Consider the following 15854-nt stretch of genomic DNA (forward strand, 5'->3'; position numbering starts at 1 on the left):
AAATCCTAACGTATGATCACAAATTGCAAAGGAGAATTAAACAACTTATTCAATTGCCGTAACTGTAATGATTAAATCTAATGTATCAGGTACATTTGATTTAATCATTAGTTACTGACATTTTTAAAGTATGAAAACTAAAAACCAAGGACATGCAATGTCAATATTTAATTCTAACATTACATAAATACATAAAATATACAAGACCCTTTATGTGAAATTACCAAAAAATACTTTCACCTGTGAAAGTGGTGACTGCTAGAGCATATTCATTATTTTATTCCAGTTTAATAGTTAAATAAATAAAAGTTTTAATCCACCTAACTAATTAATGTTACTACTATCACCTATCAAACTACAGCAGAAACTAAGTCAATCACAATAAATTAAACCTCTAACTACCAAGTGCTAAAAGTGTGTCCATCCTTTCAGCAGAACAAGCTGAACCAAAAATGATTTTCAGGCATTATTATAATCAGAACATATTTGAGAACTTTGGATGTGGTCAACGCAGTCTGGTTTCCACATCCAGATGAAATGGCACCAAATACACCGCTCTATACACCAGGTCTTCCTTCTGTAGGCTCTGCTCATTCAGTTTTCAGTGTGGATACCTTTGTAGATACAGTAAAAGACAAACATGTAGTTAAGGCACGGTAGATCACAATTAATTATATTAATATGTGAGCTAATTTACGAGACACACACTAAATAATACATTTAAATTAATAATACCTGCTCGTCTCTAAAAAACTGATCTTCCTCAAAGTGTGAACTGCAGACGGGACTTTTCGTGGTTCCATCTGCTGGTCTCTCTCCTCATGTTCACCAACCATTGCTTCAGCCTGGCATCATCAAAAGGAAGTCTGTTTGGAAAGAAATTCATGTTTCATACATCCCGAAGGTGTATACACTATCAATTTACACTAACAAGGCACCACATCTGCTGTATGCATCTGTAATGAAAATGATTGAAATGTATATTTAATAGATTAATATAATGTCATAGCCCGACGTAACTTTACTATAATGTCTAATTGATTCATTTGCGCCATTTATCGCTAACAATCTGACCCGCTCCCCCACCCGGAGACCTCCGTCTCCAAGTCAACGCGCTCCCCCCGCAGCTTTGTCCGTGTGGTGATGGTGATGCTGTGTGGATGCTGCCGCGGCGAGGGTGATAGGGTTCGTGCCCGTAACCTCTCGCCCAGAAAGATCCGCAGCCCCGACTGGGGTGGGGTGTGCAGGCCTCGCCCCGGCCGTTCTTCGCCCACCTCCGGATAACGTTGCCCAAACTTTCGGGGTACATAAATTTGAGTCGAAAGCAAGTCTACGCGAAACTCAGATGTGAGGGGTTATTTCTAAATCACACGCTGTTCCACAATGATCTCATCCCGTGCTAACAGGGTTTATGAATTTGCAATATAACGTTAGTTACATCAGGCTTTGATTTTAAGCTAACGTTACCATTACATGCGCATCGATTAGCACTAATACCACCTATTACAAATCAACAGATCACAGGCGAGATCGGTGCATACCTACTGTATTTGACTGTAACATTAAATATATTTTAATACGTTTATACATATGCGTTTATACGGTCTGCATAGCATAGCATTTTTAGTTAGCCCGCTAGCTTGCTTAGCAAGGTGCAATCTAGAAGCTAGCTAACTGATATTAATTGAGATGCTAACGTTGGCTAACGAAAAACTGTAATAAAACAAAATCTAATTTTACTTACCGGAAAAACTGAACTGCCAATTCCTTTGAGTGTCTTGCCGTGCAACCGAACGCTGAACAAGACATTATTATCCGACCAAAGTATCACAGCCACAGCGATGAAACCCCCAAAATGAAGTTTACGTGCCATGGACAAGCTTTGCTAACACTCTGTCATGATTGACAGGCCGAGAACTGTCAATCACATTATAGCCACGCCCTAAAACACTCCCGGCTTTATGGCCGATTTTAAAATCAACGAGACCGTAATTTAAAGAATGAACATCATTCTGTATTGCAAAAGACTTCAAACTAGCGGTCGAGACCACAAACTCATTATGAAGATGTTTACTGAGGTAATAAATCAAGTGAGAAATGGCTAATTTTTCCATAGACTTCTATGGAAACCTCCCTTTTTTTGCAACCACGCGTGTCGCCCTCTGCAGGAATTCAGATAGAATGCAGGTTTAAGTTACTTCCGCAGTGGTTGCACTTTGCCGAACCGGATGCTCTGTCCATCAATATATATAGGGTCTATGACTAGCACACATACTAGCTTTTCCGGTAAAGATTTTCAAAATACAGTGACTAAGCTGAATGATGAAATCACGTTTGTGTCTCAGAGTTCACAGTACACAACTCCACACTCTTGGTATTATGAATGTTATTTAAGGCTAGGCTATTATAATTAGTAATCTTAGTGGCTAAATGTAAATGTTATCTGTATAAATTATTATATAAACACAAGGATAAGCTTGCCATAAGCACTAAACATCAAAACTAAGAACAGTTGACACAGTGATCTAAAAACAGACTATATCCAACAGTGTATGTCTGGGAATTTAAGGTTTAAATGACCTGAGAAGGTGTTTACATTAAACAAGTAGGCTACAGACACATTATATAGAATTGAAATACAGAATTAAATAAACTAAACCAAAATACAATCTCAGCCTCTAAAATTGGCTTTGCCTTCTGTCTTGTTAGACTAGGCTGCTGACTCTTAACTTCTGTATCTTTCTACAACCCTGGAAGTTCTTTAACTTGGCTACTCCACATACGGTACTTAATTCAGATAACATTCGACTTTCGTAAATTACCATATCAATCTGAAATTAATCAAATTACAAACCAAATATAGACAGTTCCGTTTGCTAGTTTGGTAGTCGTGAAACCAAACCTAAACGTAAACAATGCATTATATGTATGGGATATTAAAACGTTTTGCAAGTATAGTCTGTCATTGCAAACCCAGAGACAAAAAATGTTATTATTGCTCGCACTTTAAATTTGAAAGGCTTAACGCAAATTAATGGTTTTAAAGCGCCTCTCGTCTTCCACGCTCAACGGTAACTAGGCAACGAGACGCTTTGCAAGAGCGAGCTACATAGCTAGCTAGCTAGCTAGAGAGTGTGCTTTTTTCATACAACTAGACCAGTTCAAACTAATTATAAAGGTTTGTTTCTTTCGACATTTGAATGAGGCCAATTGTACAAAAGCTGGTTATGTGTTTCTGTTGAATTAATTGCAAAATGTAAGTTTCGTAGCCTTACGTCAGTTTACTCTCTGGCTAACAGAGACGTTAGCAGAGACTCGACAGAACAAGGGGGAAAGCTCTATTTAGTTATTCAAAAGAAAGATTAATCGCATGATACGTGAAGTGTTTGGGCATTATGTCAGATGTTGAAGCAAAGGATGAGACTTTAGAAATCAAGAGAGAAGAAACAGAGGCTGACATACTCAAGATGACTGGGCAGTCTCAAGTCTACACTGCAACCAAGGACACACTTTTCACAAAGAAGATAAATCATACTAGGACACATGCATTGGTAAGTATGTATTGTCGAATTTGTTCATGTGTACAAAATGAGTACTATTTGTACATTGATCCTCAAAATACGTTTTCTTCAATAAAATAGTCATCCCAGAACCACTGGCTCATAAGAACACTGCAATACTTTGCTCTTCATTCAGTCACTAGAATGGGTTTTTGGGATGAATCCTGCTCTTCCTGCCTTCTGTCTGCAAGAACACGATCAGCTGGTGTTCCTCTATGCTGGAGCTCATGTTGGGGTTATTTACAATCACACCTCAAACTCCCAGCACATACTGCAGGTAAAAATATCCAGGTTTTGACAAATTCTTGAGGAATTTGTAATCCTTTAGATTAGGTTAGTGGGATGAGGGATGTACCTATAGATGTCCTTTGATAGAAGTAACATGAAAGTTGCAGTGTTGATTCAAATAGCCTGTTGTATTTACTAATTTCTTTCAGGGTCACTGCCGCCCGATCTCATGTATGTGTGTGAGTGAAGACAGACGCTGGATTGCAACAGCAGACCAGGGGCCGAAAAGCACAGTGATGACATGGGATTCCTACACTGGGTAGCTCTTCAGTCTACATGTATTAAGGCCTTTTTTATATAATATGTAGTAACCTTTGAGCTTGATGGTAACCACACAAATGATAAATATTCCAGCATTCCTGTGCAAACATTGTTTGATTGCCACCTTGACGGTGGTGTCATTGCCATGGCATTTTCAAGTGACACAAAACACCTGGTAACCCTTGGGGCTGAGGAAGTTCAAGTGAGTATGACAACAAGTAAACAGTGTTCAATCATTATAAAATAGAGACAAATTTGAAACTGGTTTTACCTAGTATCACCTTCTGGTCTTCACTCATGATGAATAGGAAACAGGACTCACTCTTTTAATTAGTGATAATTTTTTCTTCTCAAGTGAAGGTCAGGACTGTGACACCACAAAACACTGTATGACTTTCTGTTGTTTAAAAAAAAGATTTAGGATGAGGGTTTAAAGGCCTTTTTTTTAATTAAAAGAATATAAAGTATAACATTTGATCAAAAGGTCAATAACTCAGAACTGCTCTCTTTCTAGATAAAACCTTACAACACAAGGTTCACAAACCACAAAACAGCTTAGATGAGAACTATCTCATACTGGATTTGACAATAAAGAACATGTCCTTCTATTTATAATCCAGTAACCATTTCACAATCGATTCACAGCGTGTATGCATTTGGGATTGGACAAATGTTACAGATAAGCCTTTGTGGTTTACTGAACTCAATCCAGAACATGATTTCCAAGTAAGTCATTTTTGTTTTCTTTTAGCAATTTAATGTCACCTTACTTTATAGATATGGCATTAAGCAGGTCTAACGGTTCAAATGTTGGATTGTGTTTCAGAATTACATCATTTTTAATCCAAATGATAGAACTCAGCTGCTCAGCAACAGTAAAAGCCAGGTGTTATTTTACAGCACGGTAAGTCCTGCTGTTCCTTATTTAAATAGATACTAAGGCTAGTATGTGTATGTTTTTTTGCAATAATCATCTGATCTTTTTAAAGGCCCAGGGAAGTCTGCAATACTCTGCCCTGAAAATTAAGAAGGTAAAATTAATTATTAACATTTTGTGGTATGGAATTGTCAAGAATGTTTTCTGTTATTTTATGGCAATGGGTTTTTGATAAATATATTACAATGTTTCAACATTGCCGTTTCTGATGCGTCTGTTTTGTTTCAGTCTCCTCCGGACTCGTTTAAAACTGTCAACATGGCTGAAGGGTCATTGAGCAAGTCTGTGTTTCACTGGAGAAAGCCAGAGATCCTAACAGCAACAGCAGCAGGCAGTCTTGTGGTGTGGGAGATGATGGACGGCCTAGCTGCAAACCAAAGCATCCCCAGAGACAGAATCAAGCTCATTAACCTTCAGAACGATCCGATCACTGCTCTCACATTAACTGACAGGTAGACAGAGAGAGAGAGAGAGAGAGAGAGAGACAGAGACAGAGACAGAGAGTGACTCATATTGTTTTATAACAGCGTCATGTACTTATTGCTCTTTAATCTCTCTTTGTTTCTGTGTCGTTTTACATCACAGCTATATCGTGACTGGTGACACTCTGGGCCACATCAAGTTTTATGATGAAAAATTCCGGCTTCTCACGTTGTACTGTGAATTCAATCTGGATGCTATTGTCTCCATTTCCTTTTCTCAAGAGTGTACAGAAGGATACCTGGAGGAGTGCACTCTTCAGACAAAACCATTCATCATCAGGTACAAGAAATACAATCTATTATGTCTTTAGTCTAAACTGTTATGTGCATTTTAGCCAAGATGACCTCTCTTTTTCTGCAGGAACTTTGTTGTGTCCACAGTCAGATCCACTGTGGTACATGTGAATGCACTGAAAGGCATCCCTCAGATCCTGCTACATGAGGATTGTGAGGCTATACATGCTGTGGCCTGCCACCCAAAACAGCCAGTTGTGGCCATGGGCAATAACAGGGGGGTTTTAAAAATGTGGGACTATAACAACAACGTGATGATCTGCAGCAGGGTCTTCGAGACAGAGAAGCAGATTCAGTGTGTCACTTTTGACCCTCAAGGTGAGCCAACGTGCATGCTGACTGTCATTGCAACAAACACATGTTGCATATTAGCTGACTAACCCAGCTACTGCATGAATTTGTCATGACATTTTGCAATGTAAAGAGCTGCCTTGTTTTCTTTGAATAGGATTATACCTGGCAGTTGGCTTTGGCAGTGGAGCTGTTCACATACTGAATCCCAATACTTTACGAAGTGATCCAGAGAAGTGTTTCCGTTACACAAACGACAGCATCCATCTCATCACTTTCTCTACAGACTCAAAGTATCTTGCCACTGCGGTAAGCAGGTTCTTTTTTGAATATCAAGTGTAATATGTTTGATCTTAGTTATTGGAAACAGTGATTCTGGACTGGAGTTTGTGATATCATGTTGGCCTTTTTTTTTTTTAAAGCTACCATTATGAAATGAAGTAGGTTTGTTGTTATGATAATGTATTGCAAATATATACTGTGTAAATTTCCATGGTTCCATTTCCAAGTGTGACATGTACTTTTTATTTCCGTGCTCACTCTTAGGATACCGGAAAAGCAGTGACGGTATTCCGCTTGCAGATTAATGAAGGCTCTCTGCCTCGTTGGGCATATATGGGCAGATACCGCTCCCACTACAAGCCCATCAAAGACCTTCTTTTTGGGATCCATCTTGACAGCACCCAACCCAGACTGCTCTCTCTGGGAATGGACCGTCAATTGGTTAGTCCGCTTTGTAAATGTTGTAGGACTGTGAACTAGTTTGGTGTTTTGTGATACTGTGTTTTTATGCCACACACCTCTCTGTGAACAATAGGTGGAGTATGATCTGGAAAACAGTGACGTGAATAAGCTTCTCATCCTAAGCTCAGAGCGCATTGAGCAAAGTGCTATACCAATGGGCATGACTTGGTACCCTCCTCTCACGGCAGAGCAGTTTCTTCTCGTTGCCTCAGACCAATACAAGATGAAGCTTTTTAACAGCACTACCAAGATGTGCAGGTCTGTGAGATACTTTTAACAAGATAAGATTATTTGTGAAATGTATTTTTCTGACTGTTGTCACCATGAATGCTCAAAAACATTATTTCATGTGTTTTAAAAAAACCAGAAAGACTGTCCTTGGCCCAACATATGGCTCTCCCATTAAGAAAATAATGGTCCTTCCCATGTCAAGAGAACCTGAAAGCCACTCATATTACCTAGTATACGTTACAGAGGACAAGGTCAGTGCTGGAATTAGGTTGTAGTATTTTATTAAGGCTTTATTTTGTTTGTGGCATTTTACCAAATAACTTGCTTCATAAAAATAAAAATGGAGCTCTGTCTCAAATAAGTAATTTCTGGAGTCACAGTGCAGTCTGCACAGATTGTTGCTCTGGTGTGAAGGATGTTTGTCCAGTAATTTATTACCCTAAGAAAATGTCTTTTATTAACATAAACACACAGCCACAAGCACTTGGTTTTTTTCTGATTACATAATCCTTTTGGAGTTGTAGGGTAAAGTTGGCAAATTGGATATAAGAATAATGATAGATCCATTGAGGAAAAAGTTTTTGGTAAGCAGACAGTGATTCATGTTATTGAATACCAACTAAGAGTTTTATTTCCAGGTGGGTCTCCAGATTTTGCCTCTGGATGGGAACCCCTACAAGTCCAACGCTCTGATCTGCCATCCGACGGGGGTGTCCACTTTTGCTTGCTCAAACGATGGCCTATTTGTTTTCACTGCAGGAGGGTCTGATTGCACTGTCCTGTCGTGGAAGATAAACCTAAAGTAAGGTTAAATAGTACCAACTTGAGTACCAGAAGAAATGCATTAGTGTGTGACCATGTTTTCTGGAGTTAATCTTCTCTCTTGTTGTGAGTGCAGTGCATTGGAGGCAGCAGCTGCCTTGGGAGGCGAGGACCTTGTGCCCTTTTACGATCTTTTAGAGGGAGGCAGAGATGGAAAGTTCTACAGGGTCAGTTAAAAGTTTCCTTTGTTTCTTACAATAGCCCCAGATTATTCCATTAAATTAAAAGAAGAAGCATGTGTCCTGTTATTTTGCATGTTATTTTTTGTATGTTGCATTAAGAATTTTGTTTCTTGGTTTAAGTCATTTTTCAGGAATATTTGTCCTTGTGTGTTAGTATTTCAAGGTGATGACTGGACATAATTTCTCTAAACTGTGAGTTTTATTGAGCCTTTGTGTTGGTTAAGTATCCTTAGGTGGTATAACTGGATCTTCTTTTATACTTTTATTTATTTCGGATTTACATCTTTTTGTTTGATGGTGAAGATGAAAGGTTCAGCTTTGAAACATTACATTTTTAGTTATGTTACTTTGCCTACCAGTACGGCAGTATTTCCTTCATTGTTTACAAATGATGTCTACTTGCGATTGTACAGCATTGCTCATATTAAACAAGATTAAACAAGGCTACGAGATTGAGATATTAGCTTTTACTTGCATTTTTCCTTCAGTTATGAGTCTTAGACATTTCTGATACCATTTTAACCACAAATTCTCAGTTTTGGAGCTTTTTTTTTGTTTTTAGGAGATGGAGGACTTTTTCTATTACTGCCAAATCCGTCATCAAGGCACTGACTCAATGGAGAAACGACAATTGTCTACCAAAATCCCCCTGTCAGAGGTTCCCTCTCTAATGAGAGCTTTGGCCTACTTCCCTACTGAGCAAGAGGTACAATGTGTGTAAATCAAGCAACATATTTCAATAGAAAATATCATGACACAATAAAAACATTACACAAATTGTTTTCTTATATTTTACCAGATAGAGAATATGCATAATGAGGTCAAGTTCAGCAAGTATGCAGAAACCGGAAACTATGTGACCGACATCAACCTGGAGGAGTTTATCAAGCTGCATGTCAACCACCGGCCAGCATTCTTTAGCAATGAACTTGTTCAAGCTTTTCACATCCTTGGTGGCTTAGATAACACAGGACAGCCTTTTCTGCGATATCATGAACTGCAAGAACTTCTACAGGCTCGAGGTTCGCTGCAGGCTATTCAGTCAGAAAATGATTGTATCTGTCAGTTATACTACTGTCAAATTACTGAGAAGTTATTGTCATCATGACACAAAGTCCAACATGTTCATCATTTTTACATTATCTTCGACAGGAGAACATATGACAGAGGAAGAGGTGGCCGAGTGTTTCACTTCACTGTTAGGCCTCGATGAAGAGGACAAAGAGGAAGCAGGAGGAAGAGAAGGGGAATGCTCTGAGCATGACATTGATAAATCTGACAGTAAGTAAAAGAAAACTCACTCACAAACCATAACCTCATATTTCACATAACAGCTAAAAAAACACCTGTGTGTGTAATTGTGTTTTTGTGCGTGTGTGTGTGCAGGTGGTACATATTCCCTCGAGTGTGTGATCCCAGAGGAAATATCTATAAAGACATTTAAAAGTCACTTCCTGGGCTTCCCATACTCAGCTGAGCAGAGTGACAGGTCTTCCCCTCCATAGTGATGAAAGCAAGGAACTGTCTGTTAGTCTAAGAGAAGTTGTGTTGATGACGAGCCCTTAATGTTTCTTTCCATAACAAGCCCTAGCAGAAATGCTGGAATTTGCTTTACTTCAAAAATATGATGAATAAATATCAATATTAAGCTAGATCAATATGTCCAGGTTTGTCACATACCGCACATAAAATGTATTTTGTAAAAAGTTTAAATTGAACAGTATTTTCCGTTTGAGGAAATGTTGTTAAGGTACATTTTGATGTTAACAGGCTACTTTGTTGTATTTTGTTGTAAAGGATTGCGATATTTCTCTCACCATAAGACCATTTCATTACTTGAAAAAAAACGATAAAGAACATCAATTGCATTTATTCAATTTTTCCTCCTTAATTTTATTAGAAGAGTAATTGAAACCCTGAAAGACAAATATTGGAGACTCCATTCATTTTTATTTCTATTCAGAAGCCAAAAACATATTTATTGAACACGGCTGGAAGACAACACTTGTACATTTATCGTTACTGTAGTTTTTTTTAAATCTAGACAGCTTCAGGTTTATTTTGAGTTCTTCGGTGGGTGGGGCTCTGTCTCCGACCAATCACAAACGTTTTGACACAGGAACTTCCGGCTCCGGAAAACGACGCCTGCGAGCTGTTTTTTGTCAGCTGGTGGCTGCGACTCTCAGCTACGTCAACTATCTAGAAAGACAACAACAAGTTAACTCGAGCTTTAGAAATGAGTGAACAGAGAGCCCAACCTTCACAGGACGAGTTTAAAGAACTTTAACTAAGAGTCAGCCTTAACCGCGTCCTCCAGCCTTATGAAAAATATAGTTGTATTGTCCTAGCTGGCTAGCTAACGTTAGCTATTTGTCTTGTGAGTTACCGACATGGCTACTAGAGAGATGTATTTACCTCAGACTTACCGTCAACCACCGGCGAGCATAAAGCTGGAGCAGGATGACGACTCGGACGTGGAGGAAACTAACCTGGGGCTGAGGAGGCCAGACGGGCTGGAGTCTCAGATCATCCACAGCGGACACTTTATGGTGTCCTCGCCCCATTGCGAGCACCCTCCGAAGAAAGGCTACGACTTCGATACTGTCAACAAGCAGACCTGTCAGACTTATCATTTTGGCAAGGCGAGCATGTCGCACCTCTCCATAGACGCGTCCCTGACCAAACTCTTTGAGTGCATGACTCTTGCGTACAGGTATGTTATAACACATTTGAGCACCATGTATCCATTACACTGTAGCGCTCCACCAAGTTCATGTTAAGCTCTCTTCAGTGCTGGAATCAGTCAGGAAAGGGACATACTGGAAATTGCAGTCACGAGTCTCCTCTTCGTAGGCCTAACTGTTCCTGATTGACCACTCATGATTGTGGTAAAGGAAGTACTGAGATCTTTGACTTAAACCAAAGTACCAATACCACACAGTAATGCACAGGCTATGAGAAGTAAAAGTCCTGCACGCAAAATTCTACTCTACTCTTATTCTATTTCTTTCATTTTGATGGCAATACATTTGTACATGTACAAATGTATTGCCATCAAAATGAAAGAAATCTGCAGATTAAATGGGACAGTGACTGATATGACATTATCAGATTATTAATACCAATGCACCGATGTATTAGTATGGCACTCTTTAGAAACATTATGAGCTAGAGGACAGGGCTTGAGGAACTCAGATCACAATCTCCAAAGCTCTTAAAATGAGATATCTTTGTTTTAACTAGTAGTCTACTAAACTAGTAGAATGATTTTAATAAGGAATCAGGAACAACTGTAATCCTTCATTGGTATTGGTCCAAAAGTAGTCTAAAAATGTTACAAATACTGAAAAGTTACCCTCAAGAGACAGGCCCAAATCAATGCACTCAAAGATGTTTACTTTATCCTGAAAAACAGCATTAAAAAGTATTGAGGTATAATTGTGTAAAACAGAGAGTGTCACTTAAAAAATGAGTTCATAATTCATAATGCAGCCAAATGTTCTGAAAATACATGGGACTATTTTTGTGCTTTTTAATTCCAAGCAAAACTTCTCAAGTATCAAAATAACACTATTTCAAGCAAAAGAATTACCACCTCAAAGGTAAAACTTGGCAACAAAACATTTGTGTAGTTATAAACTATTGGTATTTTATTTGTTTGATAATGTGTCCTTTTGTTTACAATTCCGTCTGCTTCTTTTTCAATGATCAGTCTTTTGCTCTCTTCATCGCATTTGCAGTAGCGTTCCCAGCTTTCTCGTTTGTGCTTCCGAAAGTCTTTGTTTGCAATTTTGGCACAAAGCTCTCGCATGGGCGGGTCTAACAGGGCTGCGTCCCCATTGGCTAATGAGTTTTTGTGTGCCCGCCTCCCCGCTCTGGCGTTTCAGTGCATCTAACGTTATAGACTTTGGAGGACACACAAACCACTCTATACAGCGGATTCCTACAAGGTTAATAAAGTGTAAGTATTTATGTTTTTTCTGTGATCTACGTTTTAAGCACGTGACTTACTAGACGTACTTGACGTTTGTTGTTTCGTTGAGTAAAGTTACTAGCTAGCTAGTTAAGTTAATTTTGGCTGACTTGTCAGTAACGTAGCTTTATGGTCTACTATGACAAATTATCATCCATAATCGGTATCGGTTAAGTTGTATAATGTAGAAGCTGTGAATATAATATATTCTATCTAGAGATTGAAACATATATTAGATAATGTTCCATCTGTACACACTGCTGCAAGATGGCAGAGAACTGACATATCTTTGTATATTTTAACGCTGTAAATTTCAACAATATTTAGAATTAATGCATATTGTTGCTACTGTCCAAACCATGTACTTTAACTAATACACCAGGCCCTTGACAAATGCTTTGCATAGTGATCATTCTTGTTTGATGTGATGTGCATGGCAGATGAAGCTTGGGTCCTGGACCACCTTGGCAGATCACCCAAGGGAAAAGCAGAAAGATTATTTGGGTATATTAACATGAAGCCATATTGTACTTTACACATGTAGTCAACACAGAGGTAGGGATCTAGAAAGTGTAATCAATAATATTCCAGAAATAAGTATTCCAGTAGTGATTATGAAAGGTAGAAAATGTTCCTGATGTGCAAATGCTGTATTAAAATTATTTATTTTTGAGCTTAATTAAAACACTTATCATCTAATAAGGTACTTCAAGCTTTACAATACGAAGTCAAGGAAGTGAAGGACTACAGCCACATTCCAGGCCCTCAGAGAACTGTCCTGCAGAAAAGGCTGTCGTCCGGACTGGAGCGGGGAGCCATCAGTGAGCTCAGGAGACGAGAGGATTCCAGGTGTCTACGAGTTGTGTGTGATATTCCCGCACAACCCTCAGAAGTGTTGTTTCAGACACAAGTCATCAGAGAAATGCAGCTTGTCCTAGGTGAATCTGAATATGTGAGATTTATACATAACCCAGTTACTCAGTATGTTTGTGTATTGTTAGTACTGATGACTGATCCTGACCTGTGATGTACTGCAAATAATGACTGACACTGAGTTCCAGTTTCTTCTACCACTGGGGCCCCAGCAAAATACGTTCAGATATCCATTATAGTGTGTATGTGAAGTTTTTTATCAGACTAAAAATAAACCATTATAATAGTCTCAACCTTATTGCCTGCATTATATAATAAACCAAACAGACAAGGGTAAATGTACAAACGTGGTTTTAGATATTATATGTATTTTAAAATATAATTACATTAAAACAATGTAAACACAAATTAAATTACAGGGCAGTATACTGTAATAGGATATATTGACATACAATGGACTTAGAAACCCCAAGTACACAAGAAAAAGGTTATTTTAAGTATTAATTGAGTATCTCAGTCAAATATGATTGGTACATAGAGTGGGAAGAACAAGTATTAGTGGTTACACTACACTGCTGATTTTGGAGGTTTTCCTACTTACAAAGCATGTAGCGGTGTGGGATTTTTATCATAGGTACACTTCAACTGTGAGAGATGGAATCTAAAACCAATATCCAGAAATGTAATTATGCAAAAATAATTAATTTGCATTTTATTGCATGACATAAGTATTTGATACATCAGAAAAGCTGAACTTAAAATTTGGTATGGAAACCTTTGTTTGCAATTACAGAGATCATACCATACGTTTGCTGTAGTTCTTGACCAGGTTTGCACACACTGCAGCAGGGATTTTGGCCCACTCCTCCATACAGACCTTCTCCAGATCTACCATCCACTATCTGAATTACGGATATTTGCAACTGAATTGTAGATATCTGTATTGCAGTTTGAGATACTGTATCTACAATTTGATTCTGACTAGTCATAACTCCAGTTATAACTCAATTCAAAATATCTATATTTTCCTTTTCAAATATCTCAAATTAAGTTTTAACTAGGCAAAAAAGTAGTAGATATCTCAAATTGGAGTTAGGGATATTCATTATTTAATAGTAGATATCTTTTATCAAGGTATAGATATCTTGAAATACATTTTAATTAGAGATATCTGAAATTTGAGACATCTGTAACTTTTATTCTGCCTAGTCTAAATGTACTTACAATCAATGAATAATCTTGAACAAGAGTTTTGACTAGGCAAAATGACGTTGCAGATATCTGTAAATTGCAAATTGGGCCCACATCTCACGCAGGCGGGAGCAGAGCACGTTCAAATCATCAAGTCACATAATTAGCACCTGTTAACTTGTAATTAGCACTGATTAGCACCATGTTGGAGCAGCCAGAGGGTGAAGGCGTTTTCAATCTCCTTTTTAATGCTGCAGCCCGTGCAAGACAGGAGCAGGCAGCAAGAAATTATGATTCAACGTTACTTTCCACAACAAGACAACTGTTTTGCCAGTTTTCAATAGAACGCCGTTCTCTCTCTCCACAAATGCCCTGTGCGAGGGCTAGTTCAATCGCATGCCATTTTCTGGTGTTTTTTACGATTACAACCAACCCCATGACTGTTTCTTTCTTCTTCCATTCTCAGAAATAAGGAAATGAACCCACATCTTCTTTGATTATGGCAGGGAGGGGAAATTACGCATTTGTAGATATCTAAAATTGACAAACATCATGCACACTTATTTGCACTAGTCATTCTGCCTAGTCAAACTGAATTACAGATATCTGCAATTGTTTACTCAATTAAGTTGAATGTAATTTTCAATGACGTCATTGCAGATATCTGTGGTTTGGACTAGTCACAATTACGTTACAGATATCTTGAGTGACAATTCCAACTATCTAAAATGTAATTACGACTAGTCAGAAAGACGTTGTTGATGTCCACAGTGTTAATTCTGGGTAGTCAAACTTAGCTTTTAAATGTTAAAAGTGGTTGACATAGCTGATGTCAGATGATGGAGAGAGCAAAGAAGCAGAGGGAATGGTAAACGCAAGAACACATTGGAATAAATGACCAATAGTTTACGACTACACAAATGTTTTGTTTCCAAGTTTTACCTTTTGAGGTGAAAATTGTTTTGCTTAAGTTAGTGGTGTTTGTTTAATACTTGAGAAGTTTTGCTTGGAATAAAAAGGCACAAATAATCCCATAAAGCACAAAGACAAAAACCAGTACAGTGAATGTTGATAGGCTTCACATTATGTAATGTAGTGTAATTGTTATGATACAAACTAAAAGGAGCAAATGAAAGTTTAATTTAAATGCAGTGGATGCTAACAAGATATTACGAGGTGAGTTATAAAGAAAATGCTGGGTATCCCATGGTTCTCGGTTTACTGTAGCGTGGGTGCAGAGCCAGCTGCTCAGAGGATTCCCTCTGACTTAGCAAATGGCACTAACTTGGATACAACAAGAAGACTATTTATAGACCAGGAAACCACTACCAGTTGCTGTTCTGCAAACAGAGAAATTAAGAGTATTTCTGAACCCCAGAGAGCCTTTACTCTCAGCAAGAGCATTAGTGGATCTGCAAAGTCTCTCCCTATAATAACAGGAAAAGACTGGACAGGAAGCACAGACTGCAACAGGAGATGAAGGATGGAAAGAGGGAAACATGGTGCTTTTCATTACACTAACTTATGCTTTCTCACATCCTCTTTGTGACCTGGAAATCGGTTCCCCTCTGCCATCATGGACGATCTTCCAGTCCCTTAAAGGAACCTTAAGGAGAGTGGAGACTTCTGGGCTTTTAACGGTCAACATGCAAATCTTATTTTTTTCAAATCTTATTTTTTAGGGCTTTTTCCTTTTTAATAGATAGTGACAGTGGATAATAATAA

General features: G+C 38.3%; 2 protein-coding genes and 2 long non-coding RNA genes across 6 annotated transcripts in view; 3 read left to right on the plus strand and 1 right to left on the minus strand.

Annotated features, from left to right (window-relative positions):
* Window positions 1–435: 435 nt before the first annotated feature.
* Window positions 436–1892, minus strand: LOC117945387. Its single transcript, XR_004656791.1, has 3 exons — window positions 1745–1892; window positions 736–866; window positions 436–614 (listed from the first exon to the last, which is right to left on the minus strand). It is a non-coding gene; the product is annotated as an uncharacterized LOC117945387 (long non-coding RNA).
* Window positions 1893–3051: 1159 nt separating this feature from the next.
* On the plus strand, window positions 3052–9746 carry cfap251 (cilia and flagella associated protein 251). The gene is made up of 20 exons (XM_034872837.1): window positions 3052–3551; window positions 3697–3837; window positions 3998–4107; window positions 4203–4311; window positions 4755–4835; window positions 4936–5013; window positions 5099–5140; window positions 5275–5498; window positions 5632–5808; window positions 5890–6140; window positions 6271–6422; window positions 6660–6836; window positions 6931–7115; window positions 7225–7339; window positions 7727–7890; window positions 7987–8077; window positions 8655–8798; window positions 8892–9114; window positions 9245–9373; window positions 9479–9746. The coding sequence occupies exons 1-20, from the start codon at window positions 3396–3398 to the stop codon at window positions 9595–9597; spliced, it is 2868 nt and encodes a 955-aa protein (XP_034728728.1). The 5' UTR covers window positions 3052–3395; the 3' UTR covers window positions 9598–9746.
* A 476-nt stretch (window positions 9747–10222) lies between these two features.
* mlxip (MLX interacting protein) overlaps window positions 10223–15854 on the plus strand; it is a 19248-nt gene continuing 13616 nt past the window's right edge. For 2 of the 3 annotated variants that reach the window (XM_034872840.1, XM_034872841.1), the window contains exon 1: window positions 10223–10805. In XM_034872840.1, the coding sequence (XP_034728731.1) occupies window positions 10483–10805 (323 nt within the window). In that variant the 5' untranslated portion in view covers window positions 10223–10482. The remainder of the gene's footprint in view (window positions 10806–15854) is intronic. The other variant, XM_034872839.1, reaches the window with a different exon arrangement.
* On the plus strand, window positions 11678–13075 carry LOC117945388. Its single transcript, XR_004656792.1, has 2 exons — window positions 11678–12053; window positions 12769–13075. It is a non-coding gene; the product is annotated as an uncharacterized LOC117945388 (long non-coding RNA).

The sequence above is a fragment of the Etheostoma cragini genome, chromosome 5 (assembly GCF_013103735.1).
Source record: "Etheostoma cragini isolate CJK2018 chromosome 5, CSU_Ecrag_1.0, whole genome shotgun sequence".
NCBI lineage: Eukaryota > Metazoa > Chordata > Actinopteri > Perciformes > Percidae > Etheostoma > Etheostoma cragini.

Excerpts from the sequence above, each read along its gene's own strand:
- cfap251 (XM_034872837.1), top strand. The coding sequence starts at position 3,396 with ATGTCAGATGTTGAAGCAAAGGATGAGACTTTAGAAATCAAGAGAGAA. Across the intron at positions 5,014-5,098 it reads AGGTGTTATTTTACAGCACG|GCCCAGGGAAGTCTGCAATA; the intron begins GTAAGTCCTGCT and ends ATCTTTTTAAAG. Across the intron at positions 7,340-7,726 it reads TATACGTTACAGAGGACAAG|GTGGGTCTCCAGATTTTGCC; the intron begins GTCAGTGCTGGA and ends TTTTATTTCCAG.